We start from the raw sequence: 25,989 nt of genomic DNA, 5'->3' as shown, positions 1-25,989 counted from the left end.
GAAGAGAAGAAGGGAGTTATATTTGAAACTTTGCATGGCATGATTAAGGGTAGTTAACCCAAACCTTCTCCTGTTTTATGACTTGTATCTAACTCTTTATTAAATGATCTTTTAAGGTAAAGGTGCTGTGGTCATGAATTGATTGTAGAAGTATAAAAGGGGCTGGCAGTGAGCATCTGTCTTCATGTGCACTTAAAGGATATTGCTGATACCCACAATTATTTTTTTAAATATCTTTCACTGCCTGGCTCCTTGTCTACCCTTCTGAATGACAGGTTTCTGTCAGAAGGAACAAGGCCTCAGATTGAATAGAAGATACCCTTTCAACAAAGAGGCAAAAGAAAATGATTGAGGATCATGGGAAGTGGGAGGGATTTAAAGCTCTGGTGTGTTGGGGTGTCTTTGGCCTCATTCTAATTCTGACATGTGATGACTTGTGGACTCTTACCATCTGATTAAAGAAAATGATGTTATTATGGAAATGTTATGAGAATTTCCTATGGAGAACATCTTCAGGGCAGAAGGGAAACGCTGGACAGCAGCTTAAGATAAAATAAAGTTAAAGTAGTAGCTAATGTTACTGCTACAAGGTAGTATATTTAAATTTATTTTTTAACAGGGTAAAGACTGTCAAAAGCAAAAGTAAAGCTTACAACATTGGTGGATCGCTATTTAATAGTGTAAAACTACATTTTAAGCTTTCACACCTGCAGTAAAGCCTTTCCCTCCTTTAGAGTAATGGTTAACATTTGCATTTTTAAATTAATTCAAAGAATAACAGTAACATTAGTTATTTTTTATTTGTTCAAATCTGATAACATCAAGTCACGTGTTATTTATTTATTTTCTTGACAAGAGGAATTTTTCCTGAAATACCTACAAAATGGGCATGTTATTCATACTCTGCATCACCTGAAAGTGAAGCAGAATATATGTATGTGTAAAAAGCTGCTGACTAGATAATATGGCATGAATACCTGTAAAAAGTAAGCGTCTGTCCTCAAAATTTCCCCAGTAAACCCATCCATTGTAAAGACTTTAAGCTTTCAATATAGATGCTCAAGATGCATACATCTGACATCTGCATGTACATACACTTTATTTTCATCCTTAGTTTAAAGAAGTTTACTTACTACTTTTGCTGAAATTTTGCAAGATCACAGCAAAGCAGTGTTAACTCAACACTGATGATGGTGATTGGATTTTCTTTCCCACCATGCAGATAAACATAGGAAGAGGAGTTAAATGGTAGCTGCTCACATAGCAGGTGTTCTAGTGGCCTGATCTTAGTTTAAGAAAAAGTAACCTATGGGTATACATCATTAAATGTGTTCTTTTGTTGCATCAGGTATAAAAGAAAATCACTGTACTGGATCTCAATGTTTGTGCATACATAAATTAATATAATTCAATGGCAATTAAGTTATCTGTGCCTAAGTAGAGAGAATATTAAAGGGACACTAAAGTCAAAATTAAACTTTCATGATTCAGATAAAGAATGCAATTTTTTTTAACAAAATGAGCACAGTTTTTTTATATTTACACTTTTTAAATCACCAGCTCCGACTGAGCATGTTCAAGAATTCACAGAATTTACCTATATGCATTTGAGATAGCCTGATGACTGTCACATGATACAGGGGTAAGTGGAATAAACATAACTTAAATTTGTCAGAAAAAAATCTACTACTCATTTGAAGTTCAGACTAAGGGGCCGATTTATTAAGCTGTCAACCAGCTTATTCCGCGCGAGCCTTCCAGAATCAGGAATTAAAGGACCAGTAAATACAGTAGATTAGCATAATCAACAAATGCATGATAAAAAGGCAATGCAAAAGCACTTAGTCTGAAATTCAAATGAGTAGATTTTTATCTGACAAATTTCAGTTATGTCTATTTCCACTCCCCCTGTATCATGTGACAGCCATCAGCCAATCACAAATGCATATACGTATATTCTGTGTATTCTTGTACATGCTCAGTAGGAGCTGGTGACTCAAAAAGTGTAAATATAAAAAAACTGTGTACATTTTGTTAATGGAAGTAAATTGGAAAGTTGTTTACATTTGCATGCTCTAACTGAATCATGAAAGTTTAAATTTGACTTGAGTGTCCGTTTAAGAAGCTTGTTCCCCACCTCTGAGGCGGCGGACCGCAATCAGCCTGATAAGATACGTGGCTAGCGGCCATTTGGCTGCGAATGTGCAGGGGGCGGCACTGCACAAGCATTTCACGAGAAATGCTTGTGCATGATAAATGCCGACCGCGTATACTGTCGGCATTTATCGATGTGCAGCGGACATGATCCGCTGCCCGCACATTGGTAAATCTACCCCAATGTGCTATTGAATTGTCTTTTTATCACTCATTTGTTGAATATAATAATCTATGGTATTTACTGGTCCTTTAAAGTACGTAGTTTTGAGTGATCACAGATGATACATGGAATATTGTAAAACCCCAATTCCGAAAAAGTTGAGACAGTATGGAAAATGCAAAAAAACAAACAAAAAGTCTTTTGAAAATTCAATTCATAATGTACTATATTGAAAACACATTATTTGATGTTTTGCTTTGTGAATTTAATGTATTTTTGAAAATATACACTTATTTCAAATCTGATGACTGCAACACACTCCAAAAAAGTTGGGGCAGTCGACTGTTTACCACTGTGTAACGTCACCTTTTCTTTTAATAACACTTATTAAGCGTTTGGGCACTGAAGACACCAGTTGGTTAAGTTTAGCACGTGAAATTTTCCCACATTCATCCATTATACATGTCTTCAGCTGCGCAATTGTATGCGGCCTTCATTGCCTTATTTTGTGCTTTATAATGCGCCACACGTTCTCAATCGGAGACAGGTCAGGACTGCAGGCAGGCCATGCTAGCACCCTCACTCTATGCTTACGCAACCATGTGTTTGTAATCCCGGCAGAATGTGGTTTGGCGTTGCCCTGCGGGAAAATGCAGAGACGTCCCTGTAAAAGACGACATCTGGATGGCATATGTTGCTCCAAAATCTATACATATCTTTCTTCATTAATCGTGCCCTCACAGATGCGCAAGTTACCCATGACATGGGCAAGGACACACCCCCATACCATGACAGACCCTGACTTTTGGACCTGACGCTGATAACAGCTTGGATGGTCCTTTTCTTCTTTGGCCCGGAGAACATGCTGGCTGTTTTTTCCAAAAACTATTTGAAATGTTGACTCATCGGACCACAAAACACGATTCCACTGTGCTACTGTCCATTTCAGATGAGATCGAACCCAGAGAAGTCAGTGGTGCTTCTGGACAGTGTTGATGTATGGCTTCTGCTTTGCATAGTAAAGCCTTAACTTGCATCTGTGGATGCAGCAGCAAATGCTGTTGACTGAAAAAAGGTTTACCAAAGTATTACTGAGCCAATGTCAGGATATCCATTACAGACAGTTTTTGAGATAATGACGTCTGAGGGATCAGAGATCACGCTCATTCATAAGTGGTTTCCGGTCTTGCCCTTTACACACCGAGATTTGATCGGATTCCTTAAATCTTTTAATTATACCGTTCAGTGTAGAAGGTGAAATTCCCCAAAGCCTACCAATTTGTCTTTGGGGAATGTTGTTATCAAAGTGTTGGGTTATTCGCCGACGTATCTGTTGGCAGATTTGTGAACCTCGACCCATCCTTGATCTTGAAGGATTAGGCCTTTTTTGGAGGCTCCTTATATACTATGATTACAAGATTGCCTAACCAGTTTTACATCACCTTCTTATTTCAACTTGTCACATCGCTATTAGTCGTAAATTGCCATAGTCCAAACTTTTTTGGGATGTGTTGCAGTCATGAGATTTTAAATGAGTCTATATTTTCAAAAATACATTACATTCACAAAGTAAAACATCAAATAATGTGTTAATAATGTGTTTTTAATATAGTACAGGGTGAATTGAATTTTCAAATGACTTTTTTTTTTTTTTCATTACTGTCCCAACTTTTTCTGAATTGGGGTTGTAATCAACTAATGACATTATCCAAATCAATTTAAAAAAAAACTAAATTTATGCTTACCTGATAAATTTCTTTCTCTTGCGATGTATCGAGTCCACGGATTCATCCAATACTTGTGGGATATTCTCCTTCCCAACAGGAAGTGGCAAAGAGGGCACCCACAGCAGAGCTGTCTATATAGCTCCTCCCCTAATTCCACCCCCCAGTCATTCTACCGAAGGTTAGGAAGAAAAAGGAGAAACTATAGGGTGCAGAGGTGACTGAAGTTTATTAATAAAATATATTACCTGTCTTAAATAGACAGGGCGGGCTGTGGACTCGATACATCGCAAGAGAAAGAAATTTATCAGGTAAGCATAAATTAAGTTTTCTCTTGCAAGATGTATTGAGTCCACGGATTCATCCAATACTTGTGGGATACCAATACCAAAGCTTTAGGACACGGATGAAGGGAGGGACAAGACAGGTACCTAAACGGAGGGCACCGCTGCTTGCAGAACCTTTCTCCCAAAAATAGCCTCCGAAGAAGCAAAAGTATCAAATTTGGAAAATTTGGAAAAAGTATGAAGCAAAGACCAAGTCGCCGCCTTACAAATCTGTTCAACAGAAGCCTCATTTTTAAAAGCCCATGTGAAAGCCACTGCTCTAGTAGAGTGAGCAGTAATCTTTTCAGGAGGCTGCTGGCCAGCAGTCTCATAAGCCAAACGGATGATGCTTTTCAGCCAAAAAAAAAAAAAAGAGAGGTTGCCGTAGCCTTTTGACCTCTCCGCTTCGCAGAATAGACAACAAATAATGAAGATGTTTGACGGAAATCTTTAGTTGCTTGTAGGTAGAACTTTAAAGCACGAACCACATCTAGGTTGTGCAACAGACGTTCCTTCTTGGAAGAAGGATTAGGACACAGAGAAGGAACAACAATTTCCTGATTGATATTCCTATTAGAAACAACCTTAGGAAGGAATCCAGGTTTGGTACGCAAAACCACCTTATCCGCATGGAAAACAAGATAAGGTGAGTCACACTGTAAAGCAGATAATTCAGAAACTCTTCGAGCCGAAGAGATAGCTACTAAAAACAGGACTTTCCTAGATAGAAGCTTAATATCTATGGAATGCATAGGTTCAAACGGAACCCCTTGAAGAACTTTAAGAACTAAATTTAAACTCCATGGCGGAGCAACAGGTTTAAACACAGGCTTGATTCTAACTAAAGCCTGACTAAACGGCTGAACGTCTGGAACATCTGCCAGACTTTTGTGTAAAAGAATAGACAAAGCAGATATCTGTCCCTTTAAGGAACTAGCTCATAATCCCTTCTCCAATCCTTCTTGGAGAAAAGACAATATCCTAGGAATCCTATCTTACTCCATTAGTAACCCTTGGATTCACACCAATAAAAATATTTACGCCATATCTTATGATAGACTTTCCTGGTGACAGGCTTTCTAGCCTGAATCAAGGTATCAATGACCGACTCAGAGAAACCATGCTTTGATAAAATCAGGCGTTCAATCTCCAAGCAGTCAGCCGTAGAGAAATTAGATTTGGATGCTTGAATGGACCCTGAATTAGAAGGTCCTGCCTCAACGGCAGAGTCCACGGTGGAAAGGATGACATGTCCACCAGATCTGCATACCAAGTATTGCGTGGCCACGCAGGTGCTATCAAAATCACAGAAGCTCTCTCCTGCTTGATTCTGGCAATCAGACAAGGAAGGAGAGGAAATGGTGGAAACACATAGGCCAGGTTGAAGGACCAGGGCACTGCTAGAGCATCTATCAGTACTGCCTGGGTATCCCTTGACCTGGATCCGTAACAAGGAAGCTTGGCGTTCTGACGAGACGCCATAAGATCTAATTCTGGTGTGCCCCATAGCTGAATTAGTTGGGCAAATACTTCCGGATGGAGCTCCCGCTCCCCTGGATGAAAAGTCTGACGACTTAGGAAATCCGCCGCCCAGTTCTCTACCCCTGGGATATGGATTGCTGAAAGATGGCAAGAGTGAGTCTCTGCCCATCGGATTATTTTGGTCACCTCTATCATCGCTAGAGAACTCCGTGTTCCTCCTTGATGATTGATATAAGCTACAGTCGTGATGTTGTCCGACTGAAATCTGATGAATTTGGCCGCAGCCAGTTGAGGCCACGCCTGAAGCGCATTGAATATCGCTCTCAGTTCTAGAATATTTATCGGGAGGAGAGCCTCCTCCTGAGTCCATAGACCCTGAGCTTTCAGGGAGTTCCAGACTGCACCCCAGCCCAGTAGGCTGGCATCTGTCGTTACTATGACCCACTCTGGCCTGCGGAAACACATTCCCCGGGACAGGTGAACCTGTGACAATCATTTCTACCGAGTCTATCAGAGTCCCTAGGAAGGAAACTCTTGTGAGAGGGAAGAGAGAACTCTTTTTTATGTTCACCTTTCACCCATGAGATCTCAGAAAAGCCAACACGATGTCCGTGTGAGACTTGGCTAGTTGGAAAGTCGACGCTTGAATTAAGATGTCGTCTTGATAAGGCACCACTGCTATGCCCCGCAGTCTTAGAACCGCCAGAAGGGACCATAGCACCTTTGTGAAAATTCTAAGAACCGTGGCCAACCCGAAGGGAAGGGCCACAAACTGACAATGCCTGTCCAGAAAGGCGAACCTGAGAAATTGGTGATGATCTCTGTGAATAGGGATGTGCAGATATGCATTCTTTAAGTCCACGGTGGTCATATATTGACCTTCCTGGATCAGTGGCAGAATAGTCCGAATAGTCTCCTTCTTGAAAGATGGAACTCTGAGGAATTTGTTTAAGATCTTGAGATCAAAGATTGGTCTGAAAGTTCCTTCTTTTTTGGGAACCACAAACAGGTTTGAGTAAAACCCTAGCCCCTGTTCCGCTTTTGGAACTGGGTGAATCACTCCCATGGTATGTAGGTCTTCTACACAGCATAAGAACGCCTCTATCTTTGTTTGGTTTGCAGACAATTGAGAAATGTGAAATCTCCCCCTTGGGGGGGGGGGGGGGGGGAATCTTTGAAGTCCAGAAGATAACCCTGGGAAACAATTTCTAAAACCCAGGAATCGTGAACATCTCTTGCCCAAGCCTGAGCAAAGAGAGAGAGTCTGCCCCCTACTAGATCCGATCCCGGATCGGGGGCTACCCCTTCATGCTGTCTTGGAGACAGCTGCAGGCTTCTTGGCCTGTTTACTCTTGTTCCAAGCCTGGTTAGGTCTCCAGACTGACTTGGATTGAACAAAGTTACCCTCTTGCTTTGCAGCAGGGGAAGAAAAAGCGGGACCACCCTTGAAGTTTCGAAAGGAACGAAAATGATTTTGTTTGGTCCTTATTTTATTTGATTTATCCTGAGGAAGGGCATGGCCTTTCCCTCCAGTGATGTCTGAAATAATCTCCTTCAGTTCAGGCCCAAAGAGGGTCTTTCCTTTGAAAGGGATGTTCAAAAGTTTAGATTTTGACAACACATCCGCTGACCAGGACTTAAGCCATAACGCTCTGCGCGCTAAAAGGGCAAAACCTGAGTTCTTTGCCGCTAATTTAGCCAGTTGAAAAGCGGCATCTGTAATGAAAGAATTAGCCAGCTTAAAAGCCCTAATTCTATCCATAATATCCTCTAATGGGGTCTCCGTCTGAATAGCCTCTTCCAGAGCCTCGAACCAGAAAGCAGCTGCAGTGGTTACAGGAACAATGCACGCAATAGGTTGGAGAAGAAAACCTTGATGAACAAAAATTTTCTTTAGGAGACCCTCTAATTTTTTATCCATAGGATCTTTGAAAGCACAACTGTCCTCAATAGGTATAGTGGTACGCTTGGCGAGTGTAGAAATAGCTCCCTCCACCCTAGGGACCATCTGCCACGAGTCCCGTATGGTGTCTGATATGGGAAACATTTTCTTAAAAACAGGAGGGGGAGTGAACGGAATACCTGGTCTATCCCACTCCCTAGTGACAATGTTCGCAATCCTCTTAGGGACCGGAAAAACATCAGTGTAAACTGGAACCTCTAGGTATTTGTCCATTTTACACAATTTCTCTGGAACCACAATAGGGTCACAATTATCCAGAGTCGCTAATACCTCCCTGAGCAACAAGCGTAGGTGTTCTAGCTTAAATTTAAAGGCCGTCATATCAGAATCTGTCTGAGGGAGCGTCTTACCTAAATCAGAAATCTCTCCCTCAGATAGCAAATCCCTTACCCCTACTTCAGAGCATTGTGAGGGTATATCGGATACGGCTACTAAAGCGTCAGAAGGCTCAGCATTTGTTCTTAACCCAGAGCTATCGCGCTTTCCTTGCAACCCAGGCAGTTTATATAAAACCTCTGTGAGGGTAGTATTCATAACTGCGGCCATGTCTTGTAAGGTAAACGAAGTAGATGCACTAGAGGTACTTGGCGTCACTTGTGCGGGCGTTACTGGTTGTGACACTTGGGGAGAGCTAGATGGCATAACCTCATTTCTTTCTGTCTGAGAATCATCTAGGGCTATAGTTTTAAGTGCTACAATATGCTCTTTAAAATGTATAGACATATCAGGGCAAGTGGGACACATTCTAAGAGGATGTTTCACAATGGCTTCTAAACACATTGAACAAGGAGTTTCCTTGATGTCAGACATGTTTAACAGGCTAGTAATAAAACAAGCAAGCTTGGAAAACACTTTATTCAAAGTAAAAACAACACTTAGAAAAAAACGGTACTGTGCCTTTAAGAGAAAAAAGTGCACAAATTCTGCAAAACAGTGTAAAAAAGCAGTAAACGTTTTGAAATTTTTACAGTGTATTCTTAAAGCTTTAGTAAGATTGCCCCACCAGCAAAAATAAACAATTAACCCCTTAATGCAAAAACCGGATTGACAAAACGTAAAAAAACGGAAAAAGAAATTATCAGCACCTTGACACAGCTCTGCTGTGGCGCCTACCTGCCCTTAGGGATAGATTTTGTGGGGAAAATACTTCCTTTAGGCCCTCAAATAACAGCAGGACCCTCCGGTGTAACAGCTTGATGTCTTGCTTTGTAAAAACAACTGCGCAACTGAAGCGCGAAACTAGGCCCCCCCACCACACTCAATGTCTGTGGGGCCTAAAACAAACACACCAAAGTGTTTCTAAGCTAGCCATGTGGGTTAATAACCCTTAAGTAAGCCCAAATAAACCTCCATAAGTCCCTCAAAAACTTTTAAATTAATAAAAAACGTTAGCCTTTCTTATAAGTGTCAACCAGTATTAACTTAGCCCTTAATGTAAGCTGGTAATTCGCCACTAAGTCTCTGAATACAGCTTACCCTTCCCTCATGGGGATATTGTCAGCCTTTTCTAGAATTATCACAGTCTGTCTAGAAAAAAATGACTGAACATACCTCAATGCAGCTTAGCATGCAAACCATTCCCCCAACTGAAGTTTCCTGTACTCCTGAGCCTCTGTGGGAACAGCAGTGAATCTTAGTTACAAAGTGCTAAGATTATCATCCTCCATGCAGAAATCTTCATCTCCTTTCTGCCTGAGAGTAAATAGTACACACCGGTACCATTTAAAATAATAAACTCTTGCTTGAAAAAATAAAAACTAACATTTTTGTCACCACATCACTTTACCTTTCCTATTGCTTTAGAGCCGGCAAAGAGAATGACTGGGGGGTGGAGTTAGGGGAGGAGCTATATAGACAGCTCTGCTGTGGGTGCTCTCTTTGCCACTTCCTGTTGAGAATGAGAATATCCCACAAGTATTGGATGAATCCGTGGACTTGATACATCTTGCAAGAGAAATACATTCATTTTAAAGCACTTGCCAATAATGTTAACAAACAGAAAGGCAGTTAAAAACACTGAAACATGGTATAAGGATACATCCTGAAATCATGTGGTAATTTTGACATACAAAATTATTGTTCTGTAAATATTTACATTCGGCTAGTTACATACCTCCAAAATGTTCAGGTTAGATACAGGAGTTTTCATGACATTCAAATTGTCTTCATCCTTGGTATTATTAATGTGATTCTGTAACAAGGACAAAAACAACCATGATTGTTAAAGGGGCATTGTACAATAAAATGTGAATGTGTTTCCAATTATCCATTTTATCTGCTGGAGTGTATAAAATTGTTTAAGATAGCATCTTTACATTTATGTTGGCATCTGAAATATCTAGATTATGAGTGGAGCACTATTTATCACTACTGCGCTAAATGTGATTGACTTCAGCTTTTTGCACGCGGCGGATACCAAGTGTAATACAGGTTTAAAGTAAATTTTGTTGCTTGCGCGCTAATCTCATGTGCGCAAAAAGCCAAAGTTACAGTATCGCGATCGCATTTACTTATTCTCCCATAGACTTTAATGGAGCGTGAAACGTGGGAAAAAACACCCAACCAGTAGCGCAAACCGGATTGCGTTTAACCAAGTGCACTAACCAGACAAGAAACACTATTATTTCACATCCCAATGTTCTTCTCATAGAACAATATTTTCTATTTATTCATTAATACATAGTTTTATATCTATCTGATTTTTTTTTTTGTAAAATATAGATCTCTCTCTCTATATATATATATATAGATGATTATATATAGGTATCGATATATACAAATATATATTGGAATATCTATTTAAAAATACATTTTCTATCCCTATGTGAAGAACATTAAAATGTGAAATATTTACAGTACATACACAGTTAAATATGTTATTAAATATGAATATTGCATAAATATGATATTTCACGTTTTCAGCTACTTGACTGCAAAGTGCTCCAATGCACACACATATATATATATATATATATATATATATATACACTAGTCCTAAAGCCCGTTCACACGGGCCATTTTTTGCAGTACAGCGGTCCCACCCCTTGCACTCTCTTCCTCCCCCTGTCTCTCCATCTCCCCCCTCTCTCTCTCTCCCCCTTTTCTCTCCCTCCCCCTACCTCTCTTCCCCGTCTCTCTATCCCCCTCCCCCCCCTCTCTCTATCCCCCTCCCCCCCTCTCTCTCTATCCCCCTCCCCCCCCCCTCTCTCCCCCCTCTCTTTTTTTGCTCTCTCTCCCCCTTTTCTTTTGCTCTCTCTCTTCCCCTCTCTTTTGCTCTCTCTCTTCCCCCTCTTATTTTCTCTCTCCCCCTTTATTTTGCTCTCTCTCCCCCCTCTCTTGCTCTTCCCCTCTCTTATCCTATATTTAGCTCTTTCCCATCTCTTTTGTTCTCTCCCCCTCTTTCTATCACTCCCACTCCCCTCTCTATCTCTCTCCCCTCTCTCTCTCCCCTTTATCTCGCGTGTGCTACCGTGCCCGCCCCCGCCCCCTTCACGTCCGGCCACGTCCCGCTCATACGCCCGGCCACGCCCACTTCTGCCCGCACCGCAGATCAGGTAGGGACTCTAAGGCCAGGTGTGTTTGTCCTTGTGCTGTCTCTACTGCGCATGACAGCTTCGGACAAACACACTTGGCCTTTTATAGTATAGGATGTCTATATATGTATACAAATGCATCTATGTGTTTACATGTGTTTTACTGTATATTTACTGTACATATTTCACATTCCAATGGTCTTCACTAACAGGATAATATTATTTTTATTCTTAAATACATATTTCTATATATATGTGTATATACATATATCTACATATCTATTACTGTAGATATATAGGTATAGATATGTATTTTACATGAACAATATCAGATATAGTATATATAGAAATATATTTCATTCAAAAAGTACATTATTTTCTATGTGAAGAACATAGGAATGTAAAATATGCATCTTGCGCATTGTGTTTTGCGTTTTAGATCTTTACTGGTATTCTTAAAGGACCAGTAAATACAGTAGATTTCCATAATTAACAAATACAGATTTTTTTTCCTGACAAATTTCAAAGTTATGTCTATTTCCACTCCCCCTGTATCATGTGACAACCATCAGCCAATCACCAATGCATATACGTATATTCTGTGAATTCTTGCACATGCTCAGTAGGAGCCGGTGACTCAGAAAGTGTAAATATAAAAAGACTGTGCTCATTTTGTTAATAGAAGTAATTTGGAAAGTTGTTTAAAATTGCTGCTCTATCTGAATCATTAAAGTTTAATTTTGACTTGAGTGTCAAGGTATGATATTGAAATATGACATATAAAATATTAAAAACAATTAATACAAATTATTAAACATGCTATAAAATATATAGATATATTCTATGGATAACTTTTTAATAATCCTAACGCACAATAAATTCAATTGTGCTCTAGTGAACATGTTTACTTTTAACTTATAATACGTGCACTTCTTCTAAATCGTGCAAACACCCGTGATATACCCTTTTTTGCTTGCGTGCAACAGTTACATGAATCAGCAGTAGCCCAGTGGGGGTGACAGATATTAAAATGTTCATTTTCAGTTAATCTATCAGCCTTTCTGTACAGACAAATAGATAACTTAAAGTGAAAGTCAATCCTAGCGTTATACAAACGCTAAGATTTACTATTGAAACGCTAAGATTTACTATATTTGTTTCAACCGATTGCCGCTCTTAGCTCCTACAGCAGCCCACGGCTAAAAACATTTTTGCTAAGAGGTGACGTTTTCACCTCTTAGCCAATAGCCATGCGGTAAATCCGGCTCCCATGGGCACCAATCCGGATTTAGCGTAGCAGATAAAAACGGCGATCGGTTGAAAGAAATAAAGGAGCTTTCTACATGAAGTATCTTATACTTCATGAATGAAAGTCCCCTTTATTTGTTTCAATAGTCAATCCTAGCGTTTGTACAATAGTCATTTGTGTAATGAGAAACAGATAAGGATGTCTACTTTTTCTGCAAGCTCAGCCCACTTAAATGGGTTAAGTTTCCTATCAACCTAAAAGAACAATGTTCCATACATTTTATACTCCACAGCTGGTATAACAAGTCATTGGCAACACATTAAGGTGAAAACTATTTTACAGTACAATGTGGCTATTTGTAGGAACAGTAAAAAAGTAACATAAAATTAAATCATAGTGACTAAATGAAACCCTTCTCTTTGTCTTGTGCACTGTAGGACTAAAATAGCTGTCAGAAGTTTCAGACAGATTTAGTTTTCAGATCATACACAGTAAGCGGATGTATAAAGAAACACACAGAGTGATGGGACAGTGAACAAAGCTTACTAGGATCTGCTCGTTGGTTTCAATGAAAGAGACTTTTTTCTCCGCTGGAATTTTTCGTTGCCTGGGTTTAGGCTTTGGTACCTGAAATATAAAACAAAGAATATGCTAAAACTACAGTGTCCAGATTATTCCAAAAACAATCGCTTAGAGCACAACAAAAGTTCACATATAGTTGATCGCGGGCCCTTGTTCTTTTGAGATAAGAGTATGTGGTTTACCTAATTTTGACAGTAAAATATCCCTGCATGTTTTGTGCAAATTAAATATTGTTTTATATTTCTTCAAACACATATACACAGAAAAAGAATTCTACTTGAGGCTATGGCCTCTATTTAACAAAGTCTGGCGGACCTGATCCGACAGTGCGGATCAGGTCCGCCAGACCTCGCTGAATACAGAGAGCAATATGCTCTCCGTATTCAGCATTGCACAAGCAGCTCACAAGAGCTGCTGGTGCAACGCCGCCCCCTGCAGACTCGCGGCCAATGGGCCGCCAGCAGGGAGGTGTCAATCAACCCGATCATACTCGATCGGGTTGATTTCTGGCCATGTCAGTCCGCCTGCTCAGAGCAGGCGGACAGGTTATGGAGCAGCGGTCTTTGTGACCGCTGCTTCATAACTGCTGTTTCTGGCGAGCCGAAACACAGGGCATCAAGCTCCATTCGGAGCTTGATAGATAGGCCCCTATGACTACGGTGCAGAATATATTTGTGACATAATTACAAATATAACTTCACTACTAGCTGTGAGGGATCATGGATATCACATAAAAATTGAAGCCTCTACTGGCTGAGATTATACTGGCAGTTTCTAGTCTACTTTTTGGATATAGCTGTGGCACACAATACACCCCTAACGTCTCTCATGGATATGTCTGTACACCCAGGCGTTGTAAACAACCTCATTTAATAAGACACCTTTTAAGATATTCCCTATTTAGTTCTGGTCAGGGTTTTCCAAATATTGAGAAAATGCTACGGTTTCAAACATATTAAACTGATGGTTTCGGAAGTTGAGACTATGGGGTAGATTTACTATTGTGCAGACGGCCATGATCCGCTGTAGCGAACATGTCCGCCACACACCGATAAATGCAATTTATCATTGCACAAGCAATTTTGGTGAACTGCTTGTGCAATGCCGCCCCCTTCAGATTCGCTGCCAATCGGCCTGCAGGCTGCGATGTGCATGACGAGCTAGAACTCATTATGCGCATTGAAGGGGTTAATAAAAGTATCTCATAAGTTTTTTTTACTACACATAATTAAACATTTTATATAACAAATCTAAAATTGTGCAATACTACATTTATAAGTGTTATGTCACATTTGCCCTACACTGACCATTTAAACATCACTGCCTTCTTAGATTTAACATTATATATATATATATACTAGTTGATAAGCCTGCCCAGAGGGCAGTCTATTTATTTTTTAAACTACAGATGTAGAAACAACCTATTTTGTAACTCTTCTTTTATATAAAAATTTAAGCTACACATGCGATTTGCCGCGATTTGCACGCCGAGCGAATGTTTGATTGGCACTGACGTAAATGTTAATTCCTATAACCGTAAAATATTTTCGGAAGTTGCGATCGGCAATTTCCGTAACTCCGCCCACACATAATTTATAATGTATCAATGAATAGTTACTGTATCAATAATGGAGACACTGACACAGAAAAAATAAGCATTAATAAAAATGTCAGTGTCTACATTAATTATATCGTCACTATATGTATTGTGACTGTATAAATAATGTTTAGACTGAGCCGCCTCCCAAAAATAAACCTAACATTTCTTAACCTATATTTCCGCAATTAAAACTAAAATTAATAACCACTTAACCGTCAACCACCCACATCGCAATACACCTAATTACCCTATTAACCCCTAAACTGCAAAATGCCTACATCGCAATAAACCTATTTACCCTATTAACCCCTAAACCGCAAACCCCTACATCACAATAAACCTATTTACCCTATTAACCCCTAAACCGCAAAACCCCTACATCACAATAAACCTATTTACCCTATTAACCCCTAAACCGCAAAACCCCTACATCGCAATAAACCTATTTAACTTATTAACCCTTTAAACCGCCAAAACCCACAACGCAAATAACTATTTAAATAACTAAGTACAGTACACTAAAAATATAAAAAGAATGAGAGAGTAGTATATACCACTTCTAAGCCTCACGGTGCCTCCCTCATAGAAAATTATATATTATTAGGAAAGAGAGAAAATTTATTAGAGAATACAATAATCCTCTAAAGAAGAAAGGGAATAAAAATGGCACACATATGAGGTAAATTCAACCATTTATTGGACTCATATAGCATTTACAAAAGAAGTCGGCCCAAAAGTGCCCCGCCGTCTCAAAATTGGGCAGGAACATATAACCACACAACTATATACAAATTTAAAACCAGAACTAATCTTATATCAATATGACACAGGCATGTATCATTGAATCACATAAATAGCAACAGTATCTGGATCGGATTATAAATAACCCAAAACAGTTAGAGCACTAATTTATCATATATCATGCAAGGATGGAGTAAAGCCATAAAACTGCATGAATATCTGATATATATATACACTCTATATCAATCACATATAACAGAGTACAAGCAACAAAATATCAATAATTATGTCTAACAAAACGATCACACATAACCTTTCTATGATGAACTACCAAATGTATAACAATGAAATAACCCTCCTCTTGTCTCAATTATACGGTAACCTGTCTTGTATATCCATAAGATAAATATATTCAGTCTTACTAGGGCAAGTACAGGAGTTCATACATTGTTAACAAAAAGTTCACTCGTCACCTCGCTGTGATGAATATAGAGAAGGGAGGGATCAGCCTACAAGGCTCTCCTGATTGGACAAGCCATACTGTTAGCAAGGAAAACAATCTTCGTATTGGATACTATGTACCCGTTCTTACCAAAGATGTACCTTAAACACCAGATTGTATTTCTAAGTATGTATAAGATATTCACATGATATTACCACAGATGTACCAAATCTATTATGCAAGCAATCCACTCCGCTGCACCTTGTATTTACACAGGTAGTAGGCCACGCCTCACGCTGGATACTTTGTTTAGCAAATGCAGCAATCTTTGTATTAGACACTATGTATCCGTTCTTACCAAAAGATATACTTTAAACAAAACATTGCATAGTGAGCATTTATCGGATATCTTACCACAGATGTACCAATCTTTATCAAGCAAGCCATACGTTCCGCTCCACTTGATAATCACACAGTTAGTTATCTACACTCCACCTTGTACCTTGTATTCACACAGGTAGTAAACCACGCCTCACGCGGGATACTTTGTTAACAGATGCGATAATCTTCGTACCACAGATGTACCTTTCAGAGCACAGCAGTGTATAACCTCGTTTACTATAAGCGAAGTCGCTCATACTGTTACAAACAAATGATCATTTGTTTGTAACAGTATGAGCGACTTCGCTTGGAGTAAACTAGGTTATACACTGCTGTGCTCTGAAAGGTACATCTGTGGTAAGATTGCACAGTATGTTATATGCGGGTCTACAGGGAGTGCAGAATTATTAGGCAAATGAGTATTTTGACCACATCATCCTCTTTATGCATGTTGTCTTACTCCAAGCTGTATAGGCTCGAAAGCCTACTACCAATTAAGCATATTAGGTGATGTGCATCTCTGTAATGAGAAGGGGTGTGGTTTAATGACATCAACACCCTATATCAGGTGTGCATAATTATTAGGCAACTTCCTTTCCTTTGGCAAAATGGGTCAAAAGAAGGACTTGACAGGCTCAGAAAAGTCAAAAATAGTGAGATATCTTGCAGAGAGATGCAGCACTCTTAAAATTGCAAAGCTTCTGAAGCGTGATCATCGAACAATCAAGCGTTTCATTCAATATAGTCAACAGGGTCGCAAGAAGCGTGTGGAAAAACCAAGGCGCAAAATAACTGCCCATGAACTGAGAAAAGTCAAGCGTGCAGCTGCCAAGATGCCACTTGCCACCAGTTTGGCCATATTTCAGAGCTGCAACATCACTGGAGTGCCCAAAAGCACAAGGTGTGCAATACTCAGAGACATGGCCAAGGTAAGAAAGGCTGAAAGACGACCACCACTGAACAAGACACAAAAGCTGAAACGTCAAGACTGGGCCAAGAAATATCTCAAGACTGATTTTTCTAAGGTTTTATGGACTGATGAAATGAGAGTGAGTCTTGATGGGCCAGATGTATGGGCCAGTGGCTGGATTGGTAAAGGGCAGAGAGCTCCAGTCCGACTCAGACGCCAGCAAGGTGGAGGTGGAGTACTGGTTTGGGCTGGTATCATCAAAGATGAGCTTGTGGGGCCTTTTCGGGTTGAGGATGGAGTCAAGCTCAAATCCCAGTCCTACTGACAGTTTCTGGAAGACACCTTCTTCAAGCAGTGGTACAGGAAGAAGTCTGCATCCTTCAAGAAAAACATGATTTTCATGCAGGACAATGCTCCATCACACTCGTCCAAGTACTCCACAGCGTGGCTGGCAAGAAAGGGTATAAAAGAAGAAAATCTAATTACATGGCCTCCTTGTTCACCTGATCTGAACCCCATTGAGAACCTGTGGTCCATCATCAAATGTGAGATTTACAAGGAGGGAAAACAGTACACCTCTATGAACAGTGTCTGGGAGGCTGTGGTTGCTGCTGCACGCAATGTTGATGGTGAACAGATCAAAACACTGACAGAATCCATGGATGGCAGGCTTTTGAGTGTCCTTGCAAAGAAAGGTGGCTATATTGGTCACTGATTTGTTTTTGTTTTGTTTTTGAATGTCAGAAATTTATATTTGTGAATGTTGAGATGTTATATTGGTTTCACTGGTAAAAATAAATAATTGAAATGGGTATATATTTGTTTTTTGTTAAGTTGCCTAATAATTATGCACAGTAATAGTCACCTGCACACACAGATATCCCCCTAAAATAGTTAAAACTAAAAACAAACTAAAATCTACTTCCAAAAATATTCAGCTTTGATATTAATGAGTTTTTTGGGTTCATTGAGAACATGGTTGTTGTTCAATAATAAAATTAATCCTCAAAAATACAACTTGCCTAAAAATTCTGCACTCCCTGTAGAGGTATTATCCTGCTGAATTAGATACACCTGTGGTAAGACCGGATGCACTGAGCTAAGCATGGTGAATGTTGTAACCTTTCCTATGCGTGGCAGTTTTGGAGCAAAAAGGATTGCATGACATAGGATGAATGGTACATCTGTGGTAAGACTTATGCTATACCCTATGCATGCTTTAAGGTACATCTTTTGGTAAGAACGGATACATGGTGTCCAAAACGAAGATTATCGCATCTGTTAACAAAGTATCCAGCGTGAGGCGTGGTTTACTACCTGTGTGAATACAAGGTACAAGGTGGAGTGTAGATTACTACCTGTGTGATTGTCAAATGGAGCGGAACGGATGGCTTGCTTGATAAAGATTGGTACATCTGAGGTAAGATATCCGATAAATGCTCACTATGCAATCTGTTGTTTAAAGTATATATTTTGGTAAGAACGGATACATAGGGGGGTAGTTATCAAGCCGTCAACCTCAAATAAGCTGGAATTCCGCAGCGTATTTGTGGCGAGGCTGATTCGCCTTAGTTATCAAAGGCTCGAGACCGGCAAAAGTAGAATTTTGTGACGTAAACTTCGATCCGCCGGACTCAGTCCGACACAGATTGATTCTTACGTCACTCCAGATGTTCCGCACACAAGTGCGGCACAATCTCACTACTTTTGCTAGTTATCAAATGACTAGCAGGTACGCTCGGCACTTTTACGGCCCAGCGTACCTGGTTTTCAAACCGCCACCCCTGGAGGCGGCGGATCCCATAGGAATCAATGGCAGTCTGACCATAGCGAAAGTACAAGTTCGCTGCTGACAGACATCCCATTGATTCCTATGGGAGATGTCTACACCTAACACCCTAACATGTACCCCGAGTCTAAACACCACTAATCTGCCCCCCCTACACCGCCGCAACTAAATAAAGTTATTACCCCCTAAACCGCCGCTCCCGGAGCCCACCGCAAGCTACTCTATACATATTAACCCCTAAACCGCCGCTCCAGGAGCCCACCGCAACTATAATAAATGTCTTAACCCCTAAACCGCTGCTCCCGGAGCCCACCACCACCTACATTATACCTAGTAACCCCTATCCTGCCCCCCCTATAATAAATTTATTAACCCCTATCCTGCCCCACCTACACCGCCGCCCCTATAATAAATTTATTAACCCCTATCCTGCCCCCCCTACACCGCCGCCCCCTATAATAAATTTATTAACCCCTATCCTGCCCCCCCTACACCGTCGCCACCTATAATTAATGTATTAACCCCTAAACCGCCGCTCCCTGAACCCGCCGCAACCTATATTAAACTTATTAGCCCCTAATCTGCCCCCCCTACACCGTCGTCACCTATAATAAATTTATTAACCCCTATCCTGCCCCCCACTACGCCGCCGCCACTGTAATAAAATTATTAACCCCTAAACCTAAGTCTAACACTAACCCTAACGCCCCCCTAACTTAAATATTAATTAAATAAATCTAAATAATATTTCTATTATTAACTAAATTAATCCTATTTAAAACTAAATACTTACCTTTAAAATAAACCCTAATATAGCTACAATATAAATAATAATTATATTGTAGCTATCTTAGGATTTATTTTTATTTTACAGGCAACTTTCAATTTATTTTAACTAGGTACAATAGCTATTAAATAGTTATTAACTATTTAATAGTTACCTAGCTAAAATAAACTGAAATTTACCTGTAAAATAAATCCTAACCTAAGTTACAATTACACCTAACACTACACTATACTTTAATAAATTATTCCTATTTAAAACTAAATACTTACCTGTAAAATAAACCCTAATATAGCTACAATAAATAATAATTATATAGTAGCTATCTTAGGATTTATATTTATTTTACAGGTAACTTTGTATTTATTTTAGCTAGTTAGAATAGTTATTAAATAGTTATTAACTATTTAATAACTACCTAGCTAAAAGAAATACAAAATGACCTGTAAAATAAATCCTAACCTAAGTTACAATTAAACCTAACACTACACTATCATTAAATTAATTAAATAAATTAACTACAAATAACTACAATTAAATACAATTACATAAACTAACTAAAGTACAAAAAATAAAAAAAACTAAGTTACAAAAAATAAAAAAATAAATTACAAACATTTTAAAAATATTACAACAATTTTAAGCTACTTACACCTAATCTAAGCCCCCTAATAAAATAACAAACCCCCCCAAAATAAAAAAATGCCCTACCCTATTCTAAATTAAATAAAGTTCAAAGCTCTTTTACCTTACCAGCCCTTAAAAGGGCCATTTGTGGGGGCATGCCCCAAAAAGTTCAGCTCTTTTGCCTGTAAAAGAAAAATACAACCCCCCCAACATTAAAACCCACCACCCACATACCCCTAATTTTACCCAAACCCCCCTTACAAAAACCTAACACTAATCCCTGGAAGATCATCCTACCTTGTCTTCACTCAGCCGAGCAGCGATGGAACCGAAGTGGACATCCGGAGCGGAAGAAGTTAATCCTCCAAGCGGCCAGCCAATCAGCCAATCAGATTTTTCCTACCTTAATTCCGATTGGCTGATAGAATCCTATCAGCCAATCGGAATTGAGGGGACGCCATCTTGGATGACGTCCCTTAAAGGAGCCTTCATTCGTCATAGTCCGTCGGTGAAGAAGGATGTTCCGCGTCGGCGGGAGGAAGATTCAAGACCCGGCTTGGAAGATGACATCGCCCGGATAGAAGACCTCTTCAGCGCCTCTTGGAAGATGACATCGCCCGGATCGAAGACTTCTTCAGCGCCGCCTGGATGATGACTTCATCGGATGGAAGATTTCTTCAGCGCCGCTTGGAGGATTAACTTCTTCCGCTCCGGATGTCCACTTCGGTTCCATCGCTGCTCGGCTGAGTGAAGACGACTCAAGGTAGGATGATCTTCAGGGGATTAGTGTTAGGTTTTTGTAAGGGGGGTTTGGGTTAGATTAGGGGTATGTGGGTGGTGGGTTTTAATGTTGGGGGGGGTTGTATTTTTCTTTTACAGGCAAAAGAGCTGAACTTTTTGGGGCATGCCCCCACAAATGGCCCTTTTAAGGGCTGGTAAGGTAAAAGTGCTTTGAACTTTATTTAATTTAGAATAGGGTAGGGCATTTTTTTATTTTGGGGGGGTTTGTTATTTTATTAGGGGGCTTAGATTAGGTGTACGTAGCTTAAAATTGTTGTAATATTTTTAAAATGTTTGTAACTTATTTTTTTATTTTTTGTAACTTAGCTTTTTTTATTTTTTGTACTTTAGTTAGTTTATGTAATTGTATTTAATTGTAGTTATTTGTAGGTAGTTTATTTAATTCATTTAATGATAGTGTAGTATTAGGTTTAATTGTAACTTAGGTTAGGATTTATTTTACAGGTAATTTTGTATTTCTTTTAGCTAGGTAGTTATTAAATAGATCATAACTATTTAATAACTATTCTAACTAGCTAAAATAAATACAAACTTACCTGTAAAATAAATATAAATCCTAAGATAGCTACAATATAATTATTATTTATATTGTAGCTATATTAGGGTTTAATTTACAGGGAAGTATTTAGTTTTAAATAGGAATAATTTATTAAAGTATAGTGTAGTGTTAGGTGTAATTGTAACTTAGGTTAGGATTTATTTTACAGGTAAATTTCAGTTTATTTTAGCTAGGTAACTATTAAATAGTTAATAACTATTTAATAGCTATTGTACCTAGTTAAAATAAATTGAAAGTTGCCTGTAAAATAAAAATAAATCCTAAGATAGCTACAATATAATTATTATTTATATTGTAGCTATATTAGGGTTTATTTTAAAGGTAAGTATTTAGTTTTAAATAGGATTAATTTAGTTAATAATAGAAATATTATTTAGATTTATTTAATTAATATTTAAGTTAGGGGGGTGTTAGGGTTAGACTTAGGTTTAGGGGTTAATAATTTTATTACAGTGGCGGCGGTGTAGTGGGGGGCAGGATAGGGGTTAATAAATTTATTATAGGTGACGATGGTGTAGGGGGGGCAGGATAGGGGTTAATAGGTTTAATATAGGTTGCGGCGGGTTCAGGGAGCGGCGGTTTAGGGGTTAAACTATTTATTTAGTTGCGGGGAGGTGCGGGATCAGCAGGATAGGGGTTAATAATTTTATTATAGAGGGCAACGGTATAGGGGGGGCAGGATAGGGGTTACTAGGTATACTGTAGGTGGCAGCGGTGTCCGGGAGGGGCGGTTTAGGGGTTAATACATTTATAAGAGTTGCGGCAGGGTCTAGGAGCGGCGGTTTAGGGGTTAATACATTTATAAGAGTTGCGGCAGGGTCTAGGAGCAGCGGTTTAGGGATTAGTAACTTTATTGAGTTGCGGGGGGCTCCGGTATAGGGATAGAACAGTGTAGTTTAGTGTGAGTGCTTAGTGACAGGCTAGCAATAAAGCTGGGAAAAAGCCGAAGAGCAGCGAGATCGGATGAGTGATAACTCTCACAGTCCGCTGCTCATCGCCTCGCGGCTTTTTGACAGCTTTACTTGATAACTTAGGCGAACGTATTCAAGGTCCGCGGCGGCGAAGGTAGGCAAGCTTAGGCGGGCGTATTGGGCCGGCGAAGGCAGAAAAGTAGACGGCTTGATAACTACCCCCCATAGTGTCTAATACAAAGATTGCCGCATTTGCTAAACAAAGTATCCAGCGTGAGGCGTGGCCTACTACCTGTGTAAATACAAGGTGTAGCAGAGTGGATTGCTTGCATAATAGATTTGGTACATCTGTGGTAAGATCATGTGGATATCTTATACATGCTTAGAAATACAATCTGGTGTTTAAGGTACATCTTTGGTAAGAACGGGTACATAGTATCCAATACGAAGATTGTTTTCCTTGCTAACAGTATGGCTTGTCCAATCAGGAGAGCCTTGTAGGCTGATCCCTCCCTTCTCTATATTCATCACAGGGTGGTGACGAGTGAACTTTTTGTTAATGATGTATGAACTCCTGTACTTGCCCTAGTAAGACTGAATATATTTATCTTATGATTATACAAGACAGGTTACCGTATAATTGAGACAAGAGGAGGGATATTTCATTGTTATACATTTGGTAGTTCATCATAGAAAGGTTATGTGTGATCGTTTTGTTAGATATAATTATTGATATTTTGTTGCTTGTACTCTGCTATATGTGATTGATATAGAGTGTATATATATCAGATATTCATGCAGCTTTGTGGCTTTACTCCATCCTTGTATGGATATATGATAAATTAGAGCTCTAACTGTTTTGGGTTATTTATAATCCGATCCAGATACTGTTGCTATTTATGTGATTCAATGATACAGGCCTGTGTCATATTGATATAAGATTAGTTCTGGTTTTTAATTTGTATATAGTTGTGTGGTTATATGTTCCTGCCCAATTTTGAGACGGCGGGGCACTTTTGGGCCGACTTCTTTTGTAAATGCTATAGGAGTCCAATAAATGGTTGAATTTACCTCATATGTGTGCCGTTTTTATTCCCTTTCTTTTTTAGAGGATTATTGTATTCCTTAATAAATTTTCTCTCTTTGCCAATAATGTACAGTACACTAACCTAACACCCCCTAACCTAACACCCCATTAAATAAACCCAAATTACCTAAACTAATACATTCTAAAGTTACAAAAAATAAATTTACAAAAATTAAAAAAAGCTAACATTACAGAAAATAAAAAAAAATCAAATGACCAAATTTAACAAAATTAAACATAATCCCTATGAAAATAAAAAAGACCCCCCAAAATAAAAACAACGCCTACTCTAATAATAAACTACCAGTAGCCCTTAAAAAGGCTTTTTGCAGGGCATTGCCCCAAGATAATCAGCTCTTTTACAAAAAATATATAAAGTCCCACCTAACATTAAACCCTCCCATCCCCCAAAATAAAAGAACCTAACACTAAAAAACCTAAACTACCCATTGCCCTGAAAAGGGTATTTGTTTGGGCATTGTCCTTAAAAGGCCATTTAGCTCTTTTTCTGCCCATCCCTAATCTAAATAAAACAAATCCCCCCCAAAAAAACCTTAAAAAAGTTTAACCCCCAGGTTGGTACTCACGGTTCCTGAAGTCCGGCGTAGAAGGTTCTGTTCCAGGCGGTGAAGTCTTCTTCCAAGCGCAACCTCTTCTTCTTCCAGGAACATCCTGCGCGGAGCGGAGCTGAAGACCAGCGACTCTGGAACTGAAGACTGGTGACTGCGGAGCCATGGATCGTGGAGGATCCTCTTCGTACAATCTCCGCCGTACACTGAATAGTGAAATCAAGGTACGCGATTAAAGATGGCGTCCCTTGAATTCCTATTGGCTGATTTGATTCTTCCAATTCAAATCAGCCAATAGGATGAAAGCTACTCAAATCCTATTGGCTAATGGAATCCTTCGGTGGATTCTTTCACCACCCTGCCATTTTCGGAATTCTTTTGTCCTTGCGCTGCCAACATTCCATTGAGGATGTGTGCGCAACAGCCGACGGCGACAGACATTACAAACGCAATTATAGTATAGATATGTACAATCTCACATTACATTTGTTCCACACTGACCATTAAAATGTCACCCCCTGGCCTCTCTTTCTTAAATTTAATATTATAGATATTGTAATACATGAATATGAGAAAGCAACAAAACCCATATATATGTTTCTGTGTCTATGGGCTTCGTCAGCATGGTGCAGCTGCATCCTCTAGGTATGTGAGCAAAGAGTTTGCCAGTCTTAAAGGGACATGAAAACCAAAATTCTTCTTTCATGATTCAAATAGAGAATACAATTTAAAAAAAACATTCCAATTTACTTTTATTATCTAATTTGCTTCATTTTTAAGGTTTTCTTTGTTGAAGAAATGCATATGGGTGAGCCAATTAGATGAGGCATCTATGTGCAGCCACCAATCAGCAGCTACTGAACCTATCTATATATGTTTTTCAACAAAGTATACCAAGAGAATAAAGCAAATTAGATAATAGAAGTACATTAGAAAGTTGTTTAAAATTACATGTGCTTTCTAAATCATGAAAGAAAATATTTGGGTTTTATGTCCCTTTAATCGTAGGGTGACTACACCACATGACATATCGAAAGTGGAGGCGCTGTATCACCTTAGGGGATGCAAGCTGCTCTTTTCCTCTGTGAAACCTGCCTTCTTTCACCTCCAAGATGAAAAGCTCACAATGGTGTAGCACGTTTCAAATAAAATGGTAGGCGCACAAACAGGTCATACATAATCAGCTTTTAATAAAAACCATTCCAAGGGTATCTTCAGATGCAGCTTCAGATTTTATTAAAATATAGCTCAACGCGTTTCGGCAAAACAAGCCTTTCTCAAGAGCATAAAATCAATATATGTCAAAGCAAGTTGGAGTAGCCAAGCAGAATGCTGTACACAATATTCATATCCATTAGCTCTGCCTGCAGGTTTCACAGAGGAAAAGAGTAGCTTGCATCCCCTGAGGTGATACAGCGCCACCACATTCAATATTTCTTGTTTCTGGACACGGTCTGGGAGAACCGGGGCTGGCAGCGAGCATCTGAAGGGAAGTGCTAACATAGCTTCATACTTTACTGCTATTTACAAGTTCTGACTACACCACATGTAATGTGCACATACAATAATAAATTAGAAAGGCTCACTAAACTGAAAATCAACAAAAGCTGAG

The 25,989-nt window shown here is 39.3% G+C and overlaps 1 protein-coding gene across 1 annotated transcript in view; it reads right to left on the bottom strand.

The window, feature by feature from the left end:
• RPGRIP1L (RPGRIP1 like) overlaps positions 1–25,989 on the bottom strand; it is a 440,055-nt gene that overhangs the window by 90,135 nt on the left and 323,931 nt on the right. Inside the window, exons 22-23 of the mRNA XM_053715755.1 lie at positions 13,141–13,221; positions 9,926–10,003 (exon numbers count right to left, since the gene is read on the bottom strand). Of these exons, the coding sequence (XP_053571730.1) occupies positions 9,926–10,003; positions 13,141–13,221 (159 nt within the window). The remainder of the gene's footprint in view (positions 1–9,925; positions 10,004–13,140; positions 13,222–25,989) is intronic.

This window comes from Bombina bombina, chromosome 1 (genome assembly GCF_027579735.1).
Source record: "Bombina bombina isolate aBomBom1 chromosome 1, aBomBom1.pri, whole genome shotgun sequence".
In the NCBI taxonomy this organism is placed as follows: domain Eukaryota; kingdom Metazoa; phylum Chordata; class Amphibia; order Anura; family Bombinatoridae; genus Bombina; species Bombina bombina.
This window is presented reverse-complemented; position numbering and strand designations above follow the sequence as displayed.